This window comes from Dipodomys merriami, unplaced genomic scaffold, assembly GCF_024711535.1.
Source record: "Dipodomys merriami isolate MVZ:Mamm:240054 unplaced genomic scaffold, mDipMer1.0.p SCAF_5, whole genome shotgun sequence".
Lineage (NCBI taxonomy): Eukaryota > Metazoa > Chordata > Mammalia > Rodentia > Heteromyidae > Dipodomys > Dipodomys merriami.
Window position 1 is genome coordinate 59,224,372 of NW_027206068.1, and position 22,329 is coordinate 59,246,700.

At 38.3% G+C, this 22,329-nt stretch overlaps 1 protein-coding gene across 1 annotated transcript in view; it reads left to right on the plus strand.

Moving 5' to 3' along the window:
- Snd1 (staphylococcal nuclease and tudor domain containing 1) overlaps positions 1–22,329 on the plus strand; it is a 446,310-nt gene that overhangs the window by 194,371 nt on the left and 229,610 nt on the right. The window contains exon 12 of the mRNA XM_069996698.1: positions 93–193. Coding sequence (XP_069852799.1) covers positions 93–193 — 101 coding nt within the window. The remainder of the gene's footprint in view (positions 1–92; positions 194–22,329) is intronic.

Genomic DNA, 22,329 nt, shown 5'->3' on the forward strand with positions numbered 1-22,329 from the left:
TTGATCTTTCACAATTGAGCAAGCATATGTGACTGCTAGTAAAACACATTGCAGACTTCCAACTCTAATTCCCTTGATTCTTTTATTTCCAGGTCAATGTGACAGTGGACTACATTAGACCAGCCAGCCCTGCCACAGAAACAGTGCCTGCCTTTTCAGAGCGTACCTGTGCCACTGTCACCATTGGAGGAATGTAAGTGGTCCAGCTAGCAGGCATCAGCTTTCATCTGAAGTAGCCAAGAGTTCTCTACTTAATCAAGTCTCTCCTTTCTCTCTGCTTTGCTTTCTCTTGCTCTTAACCCAGTGGTTTATAATTATGTGCCTGTGTAACACTTTAGATTTGCAAAGTACTTTATAATCACTCATTAGCTAATCATATACTTTCATTATCGTTTTTTAAGATTTATTAGGCTCTGTGTGCTTTGCTCCATGAAGTACACATTATTACTATTAATAATTCTATTTATTGAATATCAAGCTGGCCCTAGGTACTATCCAAAATTAGTTCAAAGGATTTTCTGTATATTAGTGTAGGAATTTGAGTTGTAGATGAAAGAGGGGGCTTGGAAGGAGGAGAGGAAGAAAAAAGTAGAAAGGAAGAGGAGTATAGGTTAACTGTATATATTCTTTGCACTAGAGGACTGTAACCAGTTGATAGAGTGCTGCTGTTCTGGCTGTGCTATGGTTATATACGCCAAGGTCTCTTGGTTGTCTGGTTGATGAACAGAACCGCTGAAGAGAGCAATCTGACAGGGGAAGGAAGAAGCCTGCTGGGCTAAGCTTCCACAATAAATATTAAAACAATCAGTCAGTCCCTGGTAGCAATTCTTACTTTGCATAAAATATACCAGCATGGTAATTGTTTCATTCTCTATTTAACAGTCTTAAATGATATTTGTTACCAAACTGGTATTTTTCTCATTTTAAGGGTGCATAGTAGAGGGGAAGAAAAGAATAGGTCTCTCTCTTATCAAAACAGGGATTGTTTTATTGAAAGCACAATGGAGCCCCTTAGGAAAAATACGTCTAAGCTATAGCCGCCTCTGAAAAGATGCAGATTTTGTAGTTGTTTAGCTTCTAGAAACTCAATGATCAAACTGGAGCCTCTTCCCCCATCCTTGTCTCCACATTTGGAGTAACTATTCTTAGCCAGTTCCCACTGCTGTATTTATTATTGTTGTTAATGTTGACACAATTGGAGGTTTCATTTTGCCAGGAGAAGCTCAATATAGGCATTTGATGTCATTACCTTCACACCATCACAGACAACAGGATTTGTGAGAAGCAAGTCTCTGACAGATCACATAATATTTTTGAAATGTGAAAAACTAGGACATGTTTTGGTGATTAGTCTATCTGTATAACTTGCAATAATGATTTATTGCCACCTTTATTACCACCTCTTAGGAGCTAGATTCATGCTTCTTTACCAGAAAGAGCTGGGATGTTTATATTTCCCTGCATTAAAAATTATACTGGCAGAATTGGGGAGTTAACTCCATAGACTGCTGCTCCTGCTGTCAGATTACTGGGGCAACAGTTTCACATCTGTAAAAACGTACTTCTTTACTTTTGGCAGATGGTCTCCACCAACGTTTATTTAGCACTCCATTAGAGTGAATTATCTCATTTAGTAACCACCAAGGTAAATTTACACTGTGTAAAAGCATATATCCAGACAGTGTTTCTATGGGATTCTTACATTTTTATTTAGGATAATTTGGAATAGCTGGCTTCAAGAAAATTTTCCTGAGTAGAGGATGTGGCTGTGGCACTCACCTTTGACATTCATGTGCATTTATTTTGACATTGACATTACTCTCCTACGAAGGTCCCTTTTCCTCCATATATTTGGTACTTGTTGCTTTGTTGATAATACCTGGGTTTCATTGTGGTTTTGCTTTGCTTTTTTCTGTTGGTTCATGATGATGAATATTTTTTCCTAGCTCTGCTGGCCATTTTAATCCATTTTGAGAAATGTCTGTTCTAATCATTTGACCCTTTTTAATTGGATCACTTTTTTGTTGTTGAGTTCGTTGGGTTTCTTACATAATTGTGGATATTAAAATTTATTGATATTATTGAAGTCATCTTTTTCTCAACTGTTGTCTTCCTAGAAACAGGGAAATTTGCCGTCTTTATTTCCTGTGTGACTGTGATATTCAGCAGATGATAGGAGCTGGTTTAATAATTTGTTGGCTATATTGCTAAGGTCCCTTGTTAAAAGTAGTATCTCAGGGAGGACTTGAATGTTTTATTACTCAGGTGGCTTCAGGTTTTTGTATTTAAACCTCCTCAGTATTAAGATCTTGTATTGATAGTTTTTCTCTTATTTGGATATTGGATGATGGGTGCCACAAGTAGATGATCTCTAACAAGTAGCCCTGTAATGTAATTCTTGTGTTTGTTCATTTATTTATTGGGTCGGTTGTGGGGCTTGAACACTGGGCCTGAGTGCTGTCCCTCAGCTCTTCAGCTCAAGACTATCACTCTACCACTTGAGCCACAGCACCACTTATGATTTTCTGGTGGTTAATTGGAGATAAGAGTCTCACAGACATTCCTTTCTGAGCCAGCTTTAAACTGTGATGCTCAGATCTAAGCCTGCTGAGTAGCTAGTATTATAGGCATAAGTCACTGGCACCGGCAATTCTTGTGCTTTAACTTGACTCCAAGCTTCTGTTTATTTTGCCTTTGTTTTGTTATTATTTCTGTTTATCCTTTTCTGAGTTTACTTTGAAAATATCTTCAAACAACATTGTAGCACATTGAGGTAAAACTAAAGTGTACTGAAAGCCTTCTGATTTAAGAGTTAGTTATTCAAAACCACTGGCTGGAGAGAGGGATTCATTAAGTATAAAATATGCATATGTTTCTGAATCTCTTACATATAAGCAGCATGGATCCCCTATTTGATAATCCAAGTGAACTGCTCAATCTCTTTGAAATTAGGACACAGAAACACTATTATTTCTGAAACTTGTATCTCCTCATTTGTTATAATTGCCCTACTCTTTCTTTTCCAGCCACTGTAAAGACATTCTTCTTGATTAAACTTTTTTAAGCATGCAAATATATATGCCCATATATACTTTGTATGCTTATATTTTAGTGATTAATACAATTTATAATGGGATATATATAATTAAGAAGCACAACCAACATGAGCTAGATTTGGGGACGAAGAGAATGGTCTAACGGCTTGGAGCCATGTGCCTAATTGTGTTAAAGTATCCCTCACAGGCTTCATGCTGGTTGTATGAGAAGGATTAGTTAAGAGAGTTTCATGTCACTGCCTCTCTGAAAGGTGGGCTTTGAGCCAACTCTTAATAGTGTGCAATTAAAAACACACAGTCTAATGATGTCTGTCATAATCTGAGGATTTACATACCTGTATTTAGGCCTGCCCTACACCTCTTGATTTTCCTGTTATTGAAGACTTGAGCAGACCACTCTGGCCAGAAGAACTCTTTTGAAGTTGTTGATTTCAGGAGGATGAGAAGAGACAGGCTGATGAGATGGTGTCTTGCAGAGGGCTATTTCAAAGCAGATTTTCAGATGTATTTCACATGCCAAGTATGTGAATTGTTTGTATGCCCAGAAGGGTTCAGTGGAATCCTTCTAAACATACATATTGATGTGTAGGAGGCAGATCTCAAGACCCTGGTGTGGGGCCTTGCTGGTGTGACACAGGCTTCAGCTCTCTACCTTGCCCTCTGGGGAACCTTGTTTAATGGAAACAAGGTTCATCATTTCTCTAATAGATTAAATTTTTTTCTTGATTAACTTTACTGTGGAGTTGGCAAGAGTTGTTATCTGTTAATCAAAACAGTTTAAATAAAAAATAAAAAGATCAAACCTTGAGTCGGTTCTCATTCTCTGGCTCCCGGGTTGGGAATTAGCTGATCTTTTCAGGCTTGGTTTGTGACATGAAGCTGTCAAGATGGCGCTTCTTGTTAATTACTTTTTATTGTATTTAAGACACTTAAATAACTCTTCTTGTGATTTAGTCTTCTATGTAATTAGCTGCAGTGATTAAAATCTCATTCTTTCATTCTTGCCAGAGCCTTCTTAAAGAGTGAGTTTTTTCTAGGGTGACCTTTCCCTGTACTGGACTTCCCAATAACTTTGAGCTCCAATCTTGCAAACCCATATAATCTATTAAGTCATTGTGCATGTCTTTCTGCATATCATATTTTCTAAGAAAAGTGTGAGAAGAAAATCTCTTCACTCTTAGAAAATGTAAGTAATGTCAGGATTTATATGTAACACTTATCTTCATCCTCATCCTCATCCCTGGAAGACTTTCAGATACAAGAGAATACAATGGTACCAGGACTTTACCCTAATTCTTTCATTTTGTGATGTTTTGAGTGTTGCAAACTGCCATACATTTGAAAAGGGGAAAGAATGGAGATGGAATTATGGAAAAGGAACCATGGTGATACCATGTAGGGTAGGTTCTTTTTCTCTGCTAATAAAGAATAAAAAGGTGGGAAAGTGTCTAAACATAAAATTTATTACAAAGTCAGAGGAAAGAAGCGTTAATAAAAGCCGAGACTGCAGTTGGGGGTCCAAATCCCTTTGTCTGAGCCCTGCCAGATGCTAGGTCCATTTCCCTCCCTCTTGGAGTAGTGTATCTTTGTCCTGATTGGTTGAGCCATGATCAGAAGTCTGTCTTGTTAGATCTCTCTCACACTGACCAGGAGGACAGAACTGTTAGGACTCATCTTGCACCTGGCACTTTTTTTTTGGGGGCGGGGGGAGTGGTTGTGGGGCTTGAACTCTGGGCCTAGGTGCTGTCCCTCAGCTCTTTCAGCTGAAGGTACGCGCTTTACCACTTGAACCACAGCACCACTTCTGGTTTTCTGGTGGTTAATTGGAGATAAGAGTCTCACAGATTTTCCTTCCCCGGCTGGCTTTGAACTATGATCCTCGGATCTCAACTTCCTGAGTGGCTAGGATTACAGGCATGAGCCACCAGTGCCCGGCTACCTTACACCTTTTATAAAGGGCAAATGTCACTGTTTGGGGATCCATCTGGAATGGATTTGTGTTGTATCCTGTGCAGTTACCTGCTATGTGGACTTTTGTTCCAGTAGCCATTTTCTTCCCTTAATACCTCATGGGTCAGCTGCAGATGCCTGTTTATTTTCTGCATTTTAAGGAGATGGTTTATTTTTGGAGCAAGTTACACTCTACTGGTTTGTAGATGCTTATAGGATGCTTGCGCTCCTATATTTCCCTTCCTTCATCCATGCATGGCTACTCGTTGATGCATATATGAGTGTAGAGCCTCACACCTCAGCTACTGGCAAACTTCACTGGGGCTGGTAACATCTGAGGCGACCTTCTTGCTCTAAGGATTGTCATCTGGCAGAATCAACACCATCTTTATGAATGAACTTCCACTCAGTCTTTCTGGATTTGTCACAGATACAACTTAAGTTTATTATATTCATATGATCCAGACTTTTAAACTTAGAAAGAGAAACACTTCCTTTGCCTTTTTTTTTTTCCTTTGGTTTTTGTTTGCAAGGATACTTCCCTCTCCCCTAACCCCCAGTTGTTCCATTAGTGACTGAAGCATTGGGTTAGGTCTTGTCTTTATTCTAAATAATCCTCTTTTAATCCTAGTTTGTTTTTGTTTGTTTGTTTTTTTACCCCAGTCACAATAGGAGTAAATGTCATATAATCCTCAGCTTTTCTGGCTTGAGTTTCATAGCTTTTCAGCATTCTCGGTCAGCCAAATCTTAGAGTTTTCAAAAGGTAAATTGTAGCAGTGATGTTTTTCTTTGCTAGCTCATGGAGGGACCTCTGTTTCATAGCCTACTCTTCTTACCCAGTAAGGCCTCCAACATCCTGAAGGCTCTTTTCCTTTACCTGAGAAAGAATAACCTTTACTGATAGTGATCTAGCTAATAATCCTTCTCCCACAGTGTTACTATTTACAGTTCTTTATCTTTAGTGGGGTTATCTAAATATTGTTACTTTTGGCTTGTTTCATTTGCTTGTGTCTATTGTTTGTTTTGTTCTATCCTGCTTTGAAGAAAAAGAAGACACTAGAATGAGGATTGAGAGAGTTCCTCCTTCTAACAGCAAGAAATCTCTAACCTACCTCTAACCATATTTAAGCCAGGCATGGTGACAAATGCCTATTCAGGAGCCAGAAGTTGGAAGATTGAGATTTGGACTCCAGTTCCCACAAAGTTAACAAGACTCTAAAAAACAAAACAAAGATCATTCTTACTGGAGAGATGACCTGCTTTCAATCTATTGGAAGTGTATAATAATCTTTCCTATCACAAAAATAAATAAAAAACAAAGCACTGTGGATGTTGCTGAAGGAGGAGAGAGTCTCCTGAGTCCCTAATTCAGTCCCCAGTACATTAAAAAAAAAAAGAAAAGGCAGTTTTGATCATTTTCTGGAAGTCTTATATTGCTTGACCTACATAATTGTGTTGCTTCCTTTAGCACTGAATAGTGGAGATATGCCTGCTGCCATTCTGAGGACATCTGCAGCATCCATGACAGTAACAATACTCTGGAACAAAATAGTTGAATAACTGGGCATATACTCAGCTAGCTCAAGTATAGCAATCATTTGAAGAGACTTGTAGGAACTTGGCTATTGAACAACACAGGACTCAGGATTAGAATTAGGAATATACTGTTGAGTTTCAGACAAATCTGTCTCTTTTGTTTAGATATTTTGTGGCTGGCTGTCTGTGGAAGCTTTATGCTGCCAAATCTTATTTCCTTAAAAATCCTTGGTTTCAGAATGCTTCATAATGATCATCTCTGTATAGAAGTTGAATGTAGCTTTCTATAATGGCACCCACAGATCTAGAAATCAGTAAAACTTACTGTTGAGGTATGTGAGAGCTCCCTCCCTCCTTCCTCCCTTCCTTCTTTCCCTCCTTCCTTCCTCCCTCCCTTCCTCCTTCCCTTCCTTCCTTCTTCCCTCCCTCCCCTCCTTCTTCCCTCTTTTCCCCCCTTACTCCTTTGTTTCCTTTACTTTCCTCCCTTCCCTCCCTCCCCTTATTCCCCTCCCTCCCCGAGTAGCTATGATTACAGGTGTGACCTGACTAATAATATTTTTTTTTAATAGTACCAATTGAGAAACATGCCAGGCTATATGCATCTTGAGTATTTCCTGAACTGATCCTTTGGAAACTAGCCTTCCTGGTTTTTCTAAGTAGACTATGGGGAGCCTGAGAGATAATAAGTTTTTTTTTTTTTTTAAACCAAGGAACCCATTTGAAAAGATTACTTCTTGGAATGTTGAGAGACACTTCAGGGAGTGGGCTCAAACAAGGGACAAGTCGCCACTGTTAAAGGTCTTCTAAGAACTGCTAGATGTATATTTATTATTCAGGAAATATTTGTTGAGTTCTTACTAATGTCTTGCCCTGAGGATGTTAGGAGGAATAAAACTACAACCAGTCTCCAGCTGGATGGTCTTCTGGTCATTGTTCATCCTTGAATTTTTTTAACCTTAGTGTTAGAGCCTCAGATACCCTGGTGAACATTCCCTACCTTTTCCAGTCATAGAATTGTGTTTGTTAAAGAGTTTTACTATAAGACACATAGGGATTTTTATTTAATAAGGACATAGAAAAATTCACCTCTGTTCAGGATTTGCCCGGGACTTTGTTTTGTTTTGTGGCACTATGGAGTAAATTTAGGACCTTTAGTTTGCTAGGCAAGTGTTCTACCTCTTGAACCTTAACTCCAGATCATTAGTTTATTTTTCAGCTAGGTTCCCACTTTTGTTTGACTTAACCTCTGTCTTCTAAATCACTGAGAGTACAGATTGTACCACTACTCTTGGCTTATTGGCTCAGATGAGGTCTAGCTAACTTTTACCCAGCCTGTCTGGAATCACAGTTTTCCTGTTTCTACCTCCTTCTAAGTAGCTGGAATTATACAAATGCATCACCAGGTCCAGTCATTGCCACAGCATTTTACTGAAATGTCACCTGAAAGTAGACTAAAATATAAATGAAAACTAATTCTTCTTATCACTTCCCTTTGGGTGAGTCATTTACTTACTTGTCATTAGGCTATATGTGACCACTCACTAAAGTATCCTGTCTTTTTCTTCTACATAGGATGTAGTACCTGGGTCATTCAAGGTAGAGGAGCCCAGGGAATCCCTTCAAATCGCATGATCCTCATATCAGCAACTCTAGGTGCCCTGAGGAGCCTTCAAGATCGCTGTCTTTCTTAAGGGTTTCACCTGATGGAGGCCCAGAAGCTGTCTTGCTCTAATGGTTTCTCTGAGTGTGGTTATCCTTCTATTCTTTTAAATTAATACTACTCTTTTTAAGTTTTCAGCTTTAAGCATTATCTATTCACTACCTGTATTTTATCAATTTTGTCAACAATGAATTTATTAATCTGTTTCTGGTTAAATTTATTTGCTTTACCTTTTTTTGAAAGATAATGATGTTGGAACTTTCCCCCTTTCTTTTCCACTTCTAAAAGCTTAATTTTTTTCTGTTAAGATTTATATCATTTATTGCATTTCTCATCTGTAACTGGAATAGTCTTCTATACATTGTCTAGAAATTTATTACAGAAATTTAATTTTGCCCCCATACAGTAATAATATCTAATTGTATTTGATACTATAATATGTTAGAGAGAGAAGTTTAAGAGTGATTATTAAACCTGTAGAAGAAGAAATCTATCTCTCTAAATCTTTATAAAGAACTGCTGACTTGATTTTCTGTTTTTTCCTTTCTCTTTTCCTCCTGTGTGGCTGCCACTAATCTTCACATCTTTTCTTATTAGTTCTTTATATTTTACTGAAGGATTGTGATTTTTCTTGTGTGAATGATAAACTTTCTGAATTCCTACATATGTAAAATGTTTTAATTTTGGCTATATTCTTTGTTGTTAGTTTCATAAAATTCTAGCTTCAAAATTAGGTAGCACCCCCTCCCAAATGTCAGAGTCATTGCCTCCTATTGTTTCATGAATGCTTATGAGAAATTCAATTTCCATTTCTATAAATGTAGCTTTTTAAAAAAAATCCTCTTCTCTGATTCTCTAGGCTTTTATAATTTTCCACTTAACTTTGGTTTTTTGAAACGTTATTGTATTGTTTCTGGTATATTTTTTTCCCCCAGCTGCATACTCATTGGACTTTTTAATTTTGAACACTTACTTTATCTAAGAGTTTGGTTTATCTTTTTGAGACAAAATCTTTTTTCTCTCAATAATATCAAATTCATTTATATTTTCTAAAACCTCTATAGAATCATATCATCTCAATCTTTTATCATTTTATGTATATATATATATATATATATATTATTGTAAAGATACTGTACCAAGGGGTTACAGGTATACATGGGTAAGATTATAAGTACATTAAAAAGAACAGCGACAAAGATTAAACCTCTTATGTCCCTATCTTGGGGTTCATTTCACATAGCATCATCTTATATAGTTATATGTACATAGCATTTCACCATTTCTGCTTGTCTGGTAAGATTATCCTAGACATATACTAGTTATTGCAAATAAGAGAAACCATGGGACCTATGTTTCTTTGAGCCTGGCTTACTTCACTTAATATAGTTTTTTCCAAGTCCTTCCATTTCCTAAGAAAAAGGGCTGTGTCATTCTTTCTGATGGAAACATAGAATTCCATTTATATGCAATTCCACATTTTCTTGATTCATTCATCTACTGAGGAGCATCTGGGTTGGTTCCATATCTTAGCTATGGTGAATTATGCTGCGATAAACATTGTTGTGCTGGTAGCTTTAGTATGGCCTTGTTTGTGATTGTTTGGGTAAATGCCCAAAAGTGGGATTGATGGGACATAGGGGAGCTCTATGTGGAGTCTTTTGAGGAACCTCCATACTGCTTTCCAAAGTGGTTGAACAAGTTTATACTCCCACCAACAATGCAATAGGGGTCCCTTTTGGCCACATCCCCTCTAGCATCTGTTGTTATTAGAGTTCTTGATTATAGCCATTCTAACTGGGGTGAGGTGGAATCTCAGTGTTGTTTTGATTTGCATTTCTTTTATGGCCAGAGAAGTTGAGCATTTCTTCATGTGTCTATTGGCCATTCTTATTTTCTCTTCTGAGAGTCTTTCTTTAAGTCTTTAGTCCACTTATTAAACGGGCAGTTGTTTTTTGAGCATTTGTTGTTGGAGAATTTAATTTTTTGAATTCTAAGTATATTTTAGATATAAGACCTTTGTCTGTTGTATTGCTAGTGAAGATATTCTCCTAATCATGGGCTTTCTATTGATCCTGCTAGCTATGTCCATTGCCATGAAGAAGGTCTTCAACTTCATGCAATCCTATTTGTCCAACCTTTCTTTTATTTGTTGTGTTTCTGGGATTTTATTAAGAAATTTCGGCCTGTGCCAAGGAGCCCTGGAGTTTCTCCTATTCCTTCCTGTAATGTTTTCAGGATGTCTGCTTGACTTTAAGGTCTTTGATCCATTTGGAGTTGATTCTGGTGCAGTGTGATATATAAGGATCTAGATTTAGTTTTCTACAGAAGTTTAACCAATTTTGCCAGCACCATATACTGAAGAGGCTAGCTTTCTTCCATTCTATTTTTTTTTTTTTTAGTTACCTTATAGAAGATTAGGTGGCTATAGGTCTGTGGGTTCATTTCTGGGTCTTCGATTCTATTCCATTGGTCCTCAGCGCTGTTTTTGTGCCAGTACTAAGCTGTTTAGATTACTATGGTTTTGTAGGAGAGTTTGAAATTTGATACTGATATTCCTCCAGCACTGTTCATTCTGCTAAGGATTGTTTTTGCTATTCAGCGTCTTTTATTATTCTATATGAATTGTTTCTTCTATATCATTGAAAAATGAGGTTGGGATATTGATAGGTATTGCATTGAATTTGTAGATAGCCTTTGGCAGGATTACCATTTTCAGTATATTAATCCTCCCAATCCAGGAGCATGGGAGGTTTTTCCACTTCCTTAGGTCTGTTTTAATTTCCTTTTTCGGGTTTTTTAGTTAACTCCTAGGTATTTTATTTTTTGTAGGGCTATTACAAAAGGAGTTCTTTTCCTGATTTCAGATGCGCTCTTCTCGTTATTGGAATACAGAAAAGCCATTGATTTTTGAAGTTTAATTTTATTACCTGCTACTTTGCCAAAGTTTCAGATCAGCTGGAGTAACATGGGAGCAGAGTCCATTGGGTTCTTTAAATACAAGATCATGAGACAGGCCATAGGCTGGCATCGAATTTACAATCTTCCGGCCTTAGTATCCTGAGCTGGAGTACAGATGTCCATTACCACACCTGGCTGTCAAGCAGACATTTTTCCTTCATGTTGCATTAATTTTATTCTCTTTGACTTTTGTCTTTTATTTCTGGAAATTCCACTAGTATTGTAGCTTTTGCTTATCTTATTGTACTTGTATAGGGATCCTTTCTGTGTGTTTGATCTCTATTCAAGTCAGTATCTTCACATTGATTTTCCAGCCAACCATGCATATTGAATTATTCCCATTTATTGCCACTTTCCTGCCTATCCAATAATACTCATTGGATAATTCACTTACAGATATTTATAGAATATCTGGTATGCCTTAGTCACTGTTGCAAGGCATCATCAACATATTGGTGAATGCAAACTTAACATGATTTCTGTTCTTGTGAAATTTATAGACTGTTGTATTAATCTAGCTCATTTTATTTTTTTTCATTTAAATGTTTTGTTCTTTAATTGTTCTATTTTAATAGCATCCTCTTTAGCTTAGAGCTAGTGTAATGTCTGTGGATATTGTCTAAAACTAAAATAAATAATTTCCACTTCTGTTACCTTATCTTTTTATTCTGTAGTTAAATATTCTATTAATCTTGTTTCTTTCTTTCCTAAGTCCTCAAATCTTTCATGAGCTTTCATTTATATGTATTGGACATTGATGTGTGTGTGTGTGGGTATGTGGTCCTGGGGCCCAGGGCCTGGGCGCTGTAGCTGAGCTTTTTTGGTCAAGGCTAGGACTACTACTTGAGCCACAGCTCCACCTCCAGATTTTTGGTCATTAATTGGAGAATCTTATACATTCCTTCCCTGGAATTTTGTTTGTTTGTTTGTTTTTGCTAGTCCTGGGGACTAAACTCAGGGCCTGGGCACTATCCCTAAGCTTCCTTTGCTCAAGGCTAGCACTCTACCATTTGAGGCAAAGCTTCCAGCCTTTTCTGTTGATGTGGTACTGAGGAATTGAATCCAGGGCTTCTTGTATGCTAGGTAAGCACTCTACCACTAAGCCACATTCCCACCCTTCCCTGGGCTTTTTTGAACCATAACTCTGAGGTCTCAGCTTCCTGAGTGGCTGGGATTTTATGCATGAACCACTGCTATTCGCCTCTTCATTTATATTTCTGAGGAAGGGCTGAACATAGGCTAGTGTTCCTCTTCAGAGACACAGGCTGCCCTACCCAGGTTATCTCTGGCATATTGTATCAGATTGTATCAGAACAAGCAAATCACAAACCCCAGTAAAATTGCCAAGGCCAAGAGAGGCTGTTGGACCAGCTTTTGTGTATTTCCCAGGGCTGAGGTGTGAGAGTGGGGGCAAGGGGGGGAGTAGGCAGTGATGAGCTCTGCAGCAGCTGTCTCAGATGCTCTGCCTCTGTTTGTATTCAGGTCACAACTGTTGTCCAAGGTCATTTCAAAGTTACATCTCCCACTGTCCTCTCTACCATGACACATGTTTCTTTGAAGTGAATTATCTGCTGTGACATTGATAATTTGGACAATGACATTGTATAAGATGACAAGTCAAGTCTGTTAAAGGATTTTCAGAAGTACTGAACCAATAAGGCATAAGATTTGTTACATTTAGTAGTGTAGAAAGGTTTTTTTCCTTTTAATTCTGGAAATCTAAATATGAGAAATCTACAGTAGTAATTTCCTTTCTTGTAAGTTGTGACAACTTTAGTGTCTTTAAGAATCTTTATGCTTCTTCCTCAGTGGTGAGTTATAGAAATATAGTGAGATAAATTGTGAAGAGGGCTTTTTGTTAAAGTAGGGGATTAATGAAGAAGGCTTAAGCTTGGATTGGTTTTTATATTTTGATAAAAATGGTTCCTATTGTAAGCAAACACTCTAGTATCTTATCTAGAAGGTTAAAATGGGACTGGGGATTGAGGCTACTTTGCCAGTAGGCACTCTTCTGTGTGTGTTATTTTGTTAGGGTAGGCTTAAGTGGTCTTCCTATTTTCCCCACAAACCTGCATTGTTTGTGGGGAACAACCCCTATTTTGTATACCCTTCAAATATGGCATAGCAGACATTCCTGTACTTGTTCTGTGGTATTCCTTGAGGTTCTTCCAAAGCTTAACCCCTCTACTCTTAGCTATTCTGTGGGCATCAGGAAACCAGAAGAGGTGGGCACCAGTGGCTCATGTCTATCAATCCTGGCTACACAAAAGGCTGAGATCTTAGGATTAGTTAGAAGCCAACCCATGCAGGAAAGTCCATTAGCCTCTCATCTCTACTAAACTACTCAGAACAGGTCAGAAGTGATGCTGTGACTCAAGTGGCAGAGCATTAGCCTCAAGCAAAAACAGGCTAATGGGACATTGTCTAGGCAGGCCCTAAGTTTAAGTTCTAGGACCAGTACAAAAAAGAAAAGAAAACCAGAGGAGGCCTCTGACCTGCCCATCTCCTCTGAATGCAATTCCTAATTAATTGTTCCCTGTTATCCTTAATGCCTACTCCATGTGGTATTTATAATTGGAATGTTACTGCTTAGTGTATGTGCTACCATTTCTCTACCAATCTGATCCCATGTGCTTTCTGCCTTTTGCATTTGTACAAACTCACTGCCACATTATTAATACAATTTCTTCTTTCCCAGTACTATGAAAGCTTTATTCTTTTCCATTTCTTTCTTTCCTTTGTTTCATTTAAGATCTTGTAACCGATGGCATGTGGACAGTCCACCATTCTGACCTCTTGCAAGCATTCTTTCTTTATTTCTTGGGGATAATCCAATTGATGTGATAAGGAGAAAAGGGACATTTGACATGATTACCAATGAGCAAAACTTGTGAGTTTTCTTTGTACCATTTCCCTACTCCTTTCTCTTTACTATTCCTGTGGTCAGCACAGTAAAAAAAAAAAAAAAGTGTTAAGGGAAATAGGAATGGCATTTTTATAGATTTTTCTGTCTCCCAGTTGTGCTGCTGCTTAAAAGAGATTTGCTCCAGTTCATTCTGAGTGATCTCTTAAAGAATAAAAACATTTTCAAAAAAGGTTAAAAAGTAGGAGAAAATTCCCATTTTTTAACCATAGTAATATAATAGCTATTATTTTGAGGGCATCCTCTTTTTAAGAATTTAATTTAGGCTGCTGGTAGTGGCACACATCTATAATCAGAAGACTAAGGAGTTTGAGGCCTCCCTGGGCTATCTGGCAAAACACTGCCTCAACAAATAAACAAAAAGTATTAGTAGGAAGTGCTTACTCACCACTATAACCCCAGCTACTCCAGAGGCAAGGTAAGAAGGGTTGAAGTTCAAGACCAACGTAGGCAAAAAGTTGGATAGATTCTATCTCAACCTGTAAGGAAACAAAAAAGATAGGCACATTGGTGCATATCTGTTATCCCAGCTACCCAGGAAGCAAAAATGGGAGGATTGTGCCCCAGGCTGGCCCAGGCATAAAAACAAGACACTATTTACGGAGAGGGGACAACTAAAATGTAATTAAGGAAAGGATGGAGAGGAGTGGGAAGGGAGGGAGGCAAGCAGGCTCAGAGTCTGCAGCAAGCAGTAAGCCCGACTCTAGTAGCATATTTTCCTCAAAAAAAAAGGAGCAGAAGGACTTGCACCACTTAAGTGTAGATGTTGAGATCACGGCTAAGGTAAATTATTGTTGGGTATGAAAATTCTCTGGATATTTTTTAAGTCAGCTTTGGAAGTAAACAAACCTGGGGTAAATAAAGCTGGCTATTAGCTGTATAATCTTGGGCTAGAGCTTATTTTCTGTAAATTAAGAGATATTAATAGTATACATTGACATACTGGTATAAGATTAAATGTGATCATGGTTAGCATAACAATCATTTAAGTACTTAGTGAGCCCTGAGCCTGCCACCCAGCCAGGCACTATTGAGCTTATTTCAGATCATATTGTCTCTTCTGTCCATTCTACTTTGTCTTGGATCCCACTTTTCTCATACATTTCTGGCCATTTCTTTTTCCTCAGTTTTCATTTATAGGGATTTTGCTTGTGTTTTTATATTCCACTCTCTTCTTATTTATCACACTTCCCCTGATCAAGCTCTACCTCAGATAATACCACTCCCTAATAGACTGGTCTAAATGTTAACCTAGTATAGTACACATAGTTTAAAAGCCCAAACGAAATGTCCCATTGAATTATGGTTGGAATTTTCCTGTATTGCTCCATTTTGTCTTATTGGCAGTCAGTTTTTTCTTACTTTCAGTTGGTATAATGGTTTACCTTTTCCCCTTCAAACTGTATTAAGTAGTTACTATCAAGTAATCTGTGTTTGCCTTATACAATAATGACCAATAAGCCCTTGCATAAAAAGGTTTAAATGATAGGTGTGGATCATGTTTTAAATCTTCAAAAAGCCTTACTACGTTTACTGTTTAGTACATATACACTGTTGACTTCTTACTAAAATAGCTTATTGGCTACTGTTCAATACAAAGGGTGTGCTAGCCAGTTCCTTGTGCTTTAGTTTCTTATCTACTCACTACCTGGGTGTCTGATGTTGTGAACATAGAGGGCTACCAACTTTGTGCCTTAGGGAATGGGCGGCATTTAGAATGACAATCCCCATGATCAGTGAATATGCTTTTAAAGTAAAGAAATAAATTGAACTTGGATGGATTTAGCTTGACTGGATATTGAGAGGTAAGTATATATGGAAAAATGTGTAAATATTTGAGAGCATGGGCTTTTTAAAGGAACTAGGGATTGCCTTCTACAAGATTTCAATGTGGGTTTTGCATGGAGCCTTTTGGCTTTCTGTTATATCTGCTTACATATAAATTGAGATTCAGCAGATTCTTGCTCTAATGTGTGCTACTATTGTGCTAAAATTGTGATTTGTAAGCCATCTCATATCAGGTCAGCAGCAAGGGGAGCTATTTTATAATTCTCATCCCATCCCTTCCCTTTCCAAAGAAAGGATCATCTTGGCATTGACTTTAGAATTGCTTTTCTTTAAAAAAAAAAACAACAAAAAACTATGAAGCAATTGTGCAATGCATTTCTTTTGACACCACTTTTCCAGAAACCTCCCCCTGAAATGTTTGTGTTCCTTCATGTGTCACTTGGCACAGTCTGCAGCCATAGAAACATCAGAACACAGAGTGAAGGTTGACCACAGAGTCTCTGTGGTGGTTTATTGTATTTCAAAGCAAAGAATTGAAACCCCATCTCTAGTCCCCAGTACCACCAGTGTAGGAGAGAATAGAAAATTTCAAAACTCTTAACCTTTTGATGTGCCCATATACTACTTACACTAGAACTATGCATGTACTTTTGTAAGATATCCTGTGCAGCAGTTCTTAGTAAAAAGCAATCATAAGCCTCTTTTCACATATTTGGTTTTGTAGTTAGGATCCTGTATCTTACCTGGAGAATTTCTGTACTTTGTTAGCAGTACAAGTGTAAAGCATTTACCACATTCTAGGCCTTGGGCTTGGTCCAGGTGCTGGTACACTCGGGGAAATAAAACATTCCCCTGTTATTGGGGACATAGTAGATTCTTCCCCTTCCTCACCCCTTACCCCCTCACTTATTGTGAGTTTCCACTCTAAGAAACAACCTATGCCAGAACAATTTTCTTCTAGTTTATTTAGAATGAATGGACTCAGTAGGGAACACTGTTAAGTGTAACAATAACCCCATGGCATTTCTCTGAGCAGAATGACAACCTTCTCAAGCCTTTACTATTATTTTGGATTTTTTCCCCCTCAGAACCAAGCATTGTGGACTTGTTTTTTTTTTTGTTTTGTTTTTTTTTTTTGGTTTGGTTTGGTTTGGTTTGGTTTGGTCAGTCAGGGGGCTTGAACTCTGGGCGTGGGTGCTGACCCTGAGCTCTTAAGCTCAAGGCGAGCACTCTACCACTTGAGCCACAGCACCATTTCCGGTTTTCTGATGGTTAATTGGTGGTAAGAATCTCAAGGATTTTCCTGTCCAGGCTGGCTTTGAACCATGATCCTCACATCACAGTTACCTGAGTAGCTAAGATTACAGGTGTGAGCCACCAGCGCCCAGCAAGCATTGGTTATTTTTAGTCAACATTTGTATTAAGTATTGGGGTGATGTGAAAGTGACTTTCTGGGGCTTCCCCATCCCCAGCTTGGATGTTACTAGACTTCTTTGGTTTGGCTGGTTCTGCTTTCACTGTCAGAGCAGATCATTCCAGATGCCATTATGTAATTTTCTGTCTTGGGGTATGTGTTTGTGTGGGCGGGTGGTTTTGTTTTGTTTTTAAGTGGTGGTTAATGTCAAGCTAATAATAAACTGGGTACGTAGGCCTGGTTTTGTCATAACGGCCACGAGTTATTTGTCTCACTTCTTCAGAGAGGGGGAGAGCCACCTTCTCCCAACCCAAGAGGTGTCTACATTTTAGAGGGGCTCTTGTCATCACAGCGGCTGAGGAAATGCCGGGGAAATGTGAATAGGTGAAGATGAGGAGTCCTCTGCCTGGTTGCTATTACCATTGATTACTTGACTTTCTGCACCTTAAATAGAACCATTAGAGATGAGTTTGCTGTTTGTGAAACAATAAGAAAGTTTAGTCTACTCCCTACTTCTGATTTTCAGGTTGTGGTACATAGGTAAGACACTTTGACATCTTTGTGATTCTGTGGGCCTTAGGTTTTGCTTATTCATTGTGTATGTGTTGGATATGTGTGTGTGGGATATCCTGGGGCTTGAACTCAAGGCCTGGGTACTGTCCCTGAAATGAACTTTTTTGTTCAAGGCTAATGCTCTACCATTTGAGACACAGCTCCACGTCTGAGTTTTTGGTGGTCAATTGGAAATAAAAGTCTTAGAAACTTTACTGCTTGGGTTAGCCTCAAACCTCTATTTTGCCTTCTAAGTAACTAGGATTATAAACATGAGCTACTGGTGCCTGGCATGGTCATTCATTCTTGAGAAGTTGAATATATTTCTTGAAATATTCTATTTCTGTTGATAGAATGGGGTCAGAAAACCTGATAAATCATCAGGGTCACTTACAAAAAACAACAATGCATGCTCCAAGTTTAAAATACAAATGTGAATATGTAGTGTTTTTGTAATACTGATTTCACTTTTACAGGTTCTTGCGTTATTGGTCTGGAGTGGACCCTGCCTTTGTCTTCCATAGTGATTCCAATGTGAAGGCAATAGCAATAACTATTGAGACAGGAAGGGAAGTCTAGCAAAAACAGGACCATTCAAAACCAACATTTTTGCCCTTAGATTGGGCCTATAGTATCGCCATACATAATAGGGTGATTTTAAAAAATATTTCCTAATGTATATTTTATTGGATCACTGAGTATCTAAGTACAGCCTTTTATAATTTTAGTAATGGTTTCTGTACCAACTCTAGTAGAGTACAAGATAGTAGAGCAATGGAGGACTGATAGTTATTTCTTATTCTGCTCCCATTACACGGTATAACCTCAGCAAGGTGTTTATTTACCCTCTTTTTCCAGGTTCCTTATTTGGCCATTTTGCAAAGTAGCCTTGTGTACCTCTTCCAATAATCCAAAATTTCTTTAAATCTCTGGTTTTTGACAGGTGGGCCATGTGTTGCTGCTGGTAGGACTGGGTATTAAAGAAGCAGTAGCAGTGAAGTCCCTTTCCATTGGCTTTAATATGTAGCCATGAATTTTTCCTGCACTTCCTCCTCCCACCCTCTCACCCTCCCCACCCAATGGTCATCATGGGAGTTGGCTTGCCTAGGAATCTGCATATACTAGGCTATTTAATACTTCTGACTTCACGAATGTATTTAGACTTTTACTGTTTCAGTTCATGTATAGTAACCTATATAAGTTACCTCAAAAACTAGGTTGCCATTTAGCCACCAGCTACCAACATGACCTATCCAGAGTAGTAGCGCAACGCAATAGTGATGTAGTGAGTCTGTATCTCTTTATAACTGATGATCAAGTTTCTAGGCTTTTGTCTGTTTAGAAATGAATGTATTAGAACCAGGTTAAATTAAACAAATAGAGTATTAATTAGACCAAGGAAAGAATGAAATTTAATTGGGACACACAAGTCCCAGGTATCCTGGGAAACATAAGTACAGACCCTAGGAATGAGCAAACTGAGGCCTGGCATTTACTGCGATTTGTAAAGTGATTAAGAATAAGGCCAAACTTGAAAGGCAAAATCTCCTTATAGAAACTTCAGGATAGTCATTAAAAGGAAAAATTCCAAAGACAGAGACTTGAAATAAATTGTTGAGTTAAATACCAGGTTACTCAGATTCGGTAGGTAACAGTTAAACTTTTGGGGTTTGAGAAGTAAGAAATTTAGAATATGGCTTTTGCTTTGAGGATAGAGACTGTAATTGCTATTTCACTGACTTGCTTCTTTGATGGGAAGATTTGGGATGAGGACTTTGCCTGTGACTTATGGCCTTGGTTATTGGAATGACTGGAATTGTAATCACTAACTGTTAGTTGTGCTTTTACAACTTGTTTCTTTGCCAATCGTGAAACTACCTCTGTCTACCTGCAAGAGGTGCCCTCCTCCGCCATGGATCTTGCCTCTAAATACCCTGAGCTATTTGACTTCGCCACTAGTCTTTACTGTCTTTGTATAGACAGACACATGGCTAGTAAATAATTCCTAGCCCTATTGACTGAGTGTTGGTGACCCCTTTTGCCAATTATGGATTCGAGTCCTACTGGCCTCAGGAAGCTGGGATATTTCTAATGTACCTTCCTGCTCTACAGAAACTCATAGGCAGTATAAAGTATGAACTTTTTTTCTTGTCACTGTTGCTAATTAACCAAAATTGTATTTCTAAGTAATTTTTTCAAATTCAAGTATAATTTATCCATGTATTGGCCTTTATAAACACCAGTTGTGGGATTTACTAAAAACTTAAGCCAGTAGATAAATACCCATGAAGCCAAGTATTTATTGTGTTTTATTTTAAGATTGATGTTTCTGAAATTAACGTGTGTTTTGATGAGTAAAGCATAATTATTTGGAAGCCTTCAATCTAAATTAATATCCTGGAGTAGATTTGTGGTTTTATGTTGATGCCCTTCTAGCTATAACCCCATTTGTAACACTGGTTGCTCTCTGTCATACCTTTCTATTTGCAAATTTGGCTTTTATTCAGCCAGCATAGACACATAGAACAAACAAACCCATGCTATAATGTTAAATATTTTGAGTACCATTTATAGTTGTTACAGTGAGATTGAAGAATTGGGTCACCTGGACTTTGAGAGCTCTTCAAGGCATCTTATGTAGGAGATAGCCAAATCTTATTCTTCTAGTGGGTTGGCAGAGAGCACACTATCAAGAACAAGTAGGGCTGGCTCTCAATATTCACAAGAATTGGTACCAGAATCCACAGATGCTCAAGTCCTTTATGTGGAATGGCCTAGTATTTGCATATAAGTAGGCACTTGAAATCATGTCTAGATTCCTTGTGCAACCTAATACATAATAATAAAGAGTTGTTATACCATATTGTTGAGCAATTAATGGGAGTATAAAACATGGGTATATGTTCAATACAAGCAGGATTTTGTTTTCTGTTTCTTACCTGTTGTTATTTGGATCTGTGGGTGTGGAACCTACAGATAAGAGAAGGCCGAGTATGCCCATTTAGTTTGGCTTGTCTGAATTAGAACTATTTTCTTCAACAGTACACTGCTGAAGTTTGTGTTTTGAGGGAGAGATGTCATTAGTTTAGGTGGCTAAAACAGTAGGTACATGGCTCTGGAGGCTGTGATTTTTACATCTGGAGACTCTGAGGGAGCCGTTGGAGTGCGAGGCAGAACCCAGCTGTGCCCACTGTGCCATGGTTTTGTTTGTCACACAAGTGACAGTGTTCATTGTAGAGTGGAAGGTGCTAATAAGAGTTGCTCATGTTGCTACCCTTTTCTCCAGCCCTTGTTACAGTTAACTTTCAGTTTTACTTGTTGAACAGTCTTTCTGGGAGTCATAGTTCTTTATTTATGGTGGCTTCAGAAATCTGAACTGAAGAATGGCTTCTACTCTCTGGAATCCATTAAACTGCAGGCATTAGGAAACTATAAGCAGGGTGTAATTATAATTAAATATATCTAAACTAAACTTGTTTCCTAGGTACAAGGTATTAACAGCCTCACCTTACGTCCCCTACATTACAAAAAAAAAGAATGAATACAATTTGGCCACTTGGCCAGAACTCCCTTCTCCCTCATGTCTCTGTGAAGGTATTTGCTCTAAAATTCTGTGCCATGTGAATTTAGGGTGATAATTCCCCATTCCTCACATAACTTGTATGTGACCCATTCTCTGGCTCCCTTGAAATAATAAAATTGCTGTGATAGCCATCCAAACAGGTTTTTTAAAAAATCAGGTAATTCATTTTTAAATTGGAACTTGTTTCTTTTTAATCAGCCTTGTAATATATTACAGACATCACTCTCAGCATTGGCTACAGAAGTGATTTAATGCTGGGTTTTTAATGACTCCTTCATTAATCCTAGTACTCTGGGATTTAACACTCACTGGCCTTTGACCACTGGAAATGATGAAAACTTTGATTTCACGCATATTGGATAAAACTGGCCTGTTGCCGGAGCCATGAATCTTGTCTTTGCAGTGGCGTGTGTGATTGAGAGTGCTGCGGATGGACGGATGCACTCCCTGGCCACACTTGGAAGCTAAAGAGGTGACCATGATATCTCTATCAGCTCAGGGTGACCTCTTCCCAGCCCAGCTGGGTTCGAAATAAGAATCTACACTGACAGCTTTGTCTGCGAGACAGCTCGCCAGACTTACCAAGTCAGAGCTTACCTCTTCTTTTTCTTCTCCTTCCTAAAGGTGCTTGCTTTGGGAATGGCTACTGTAATGTCTATCCATTGAACTTTTTTCATCTAAATAAAGTCACAATATTTTACTGTGGGAGGATGTCTTTAAGTATATCTACTGTACCTCCCTCGTTTTGCCAACAGGGTACCTCAATCCAGTAGGAGTGACACAAGCAATCCAGTGTTAATAATAATGAAAATGAACTGCAAAATTGTGACCCTCTGCACATATAAGGCTTGCTATATGCCAGGCGGGATCTAAATACAGTCATTCATTTTCCCCTCTCAGAGCTTC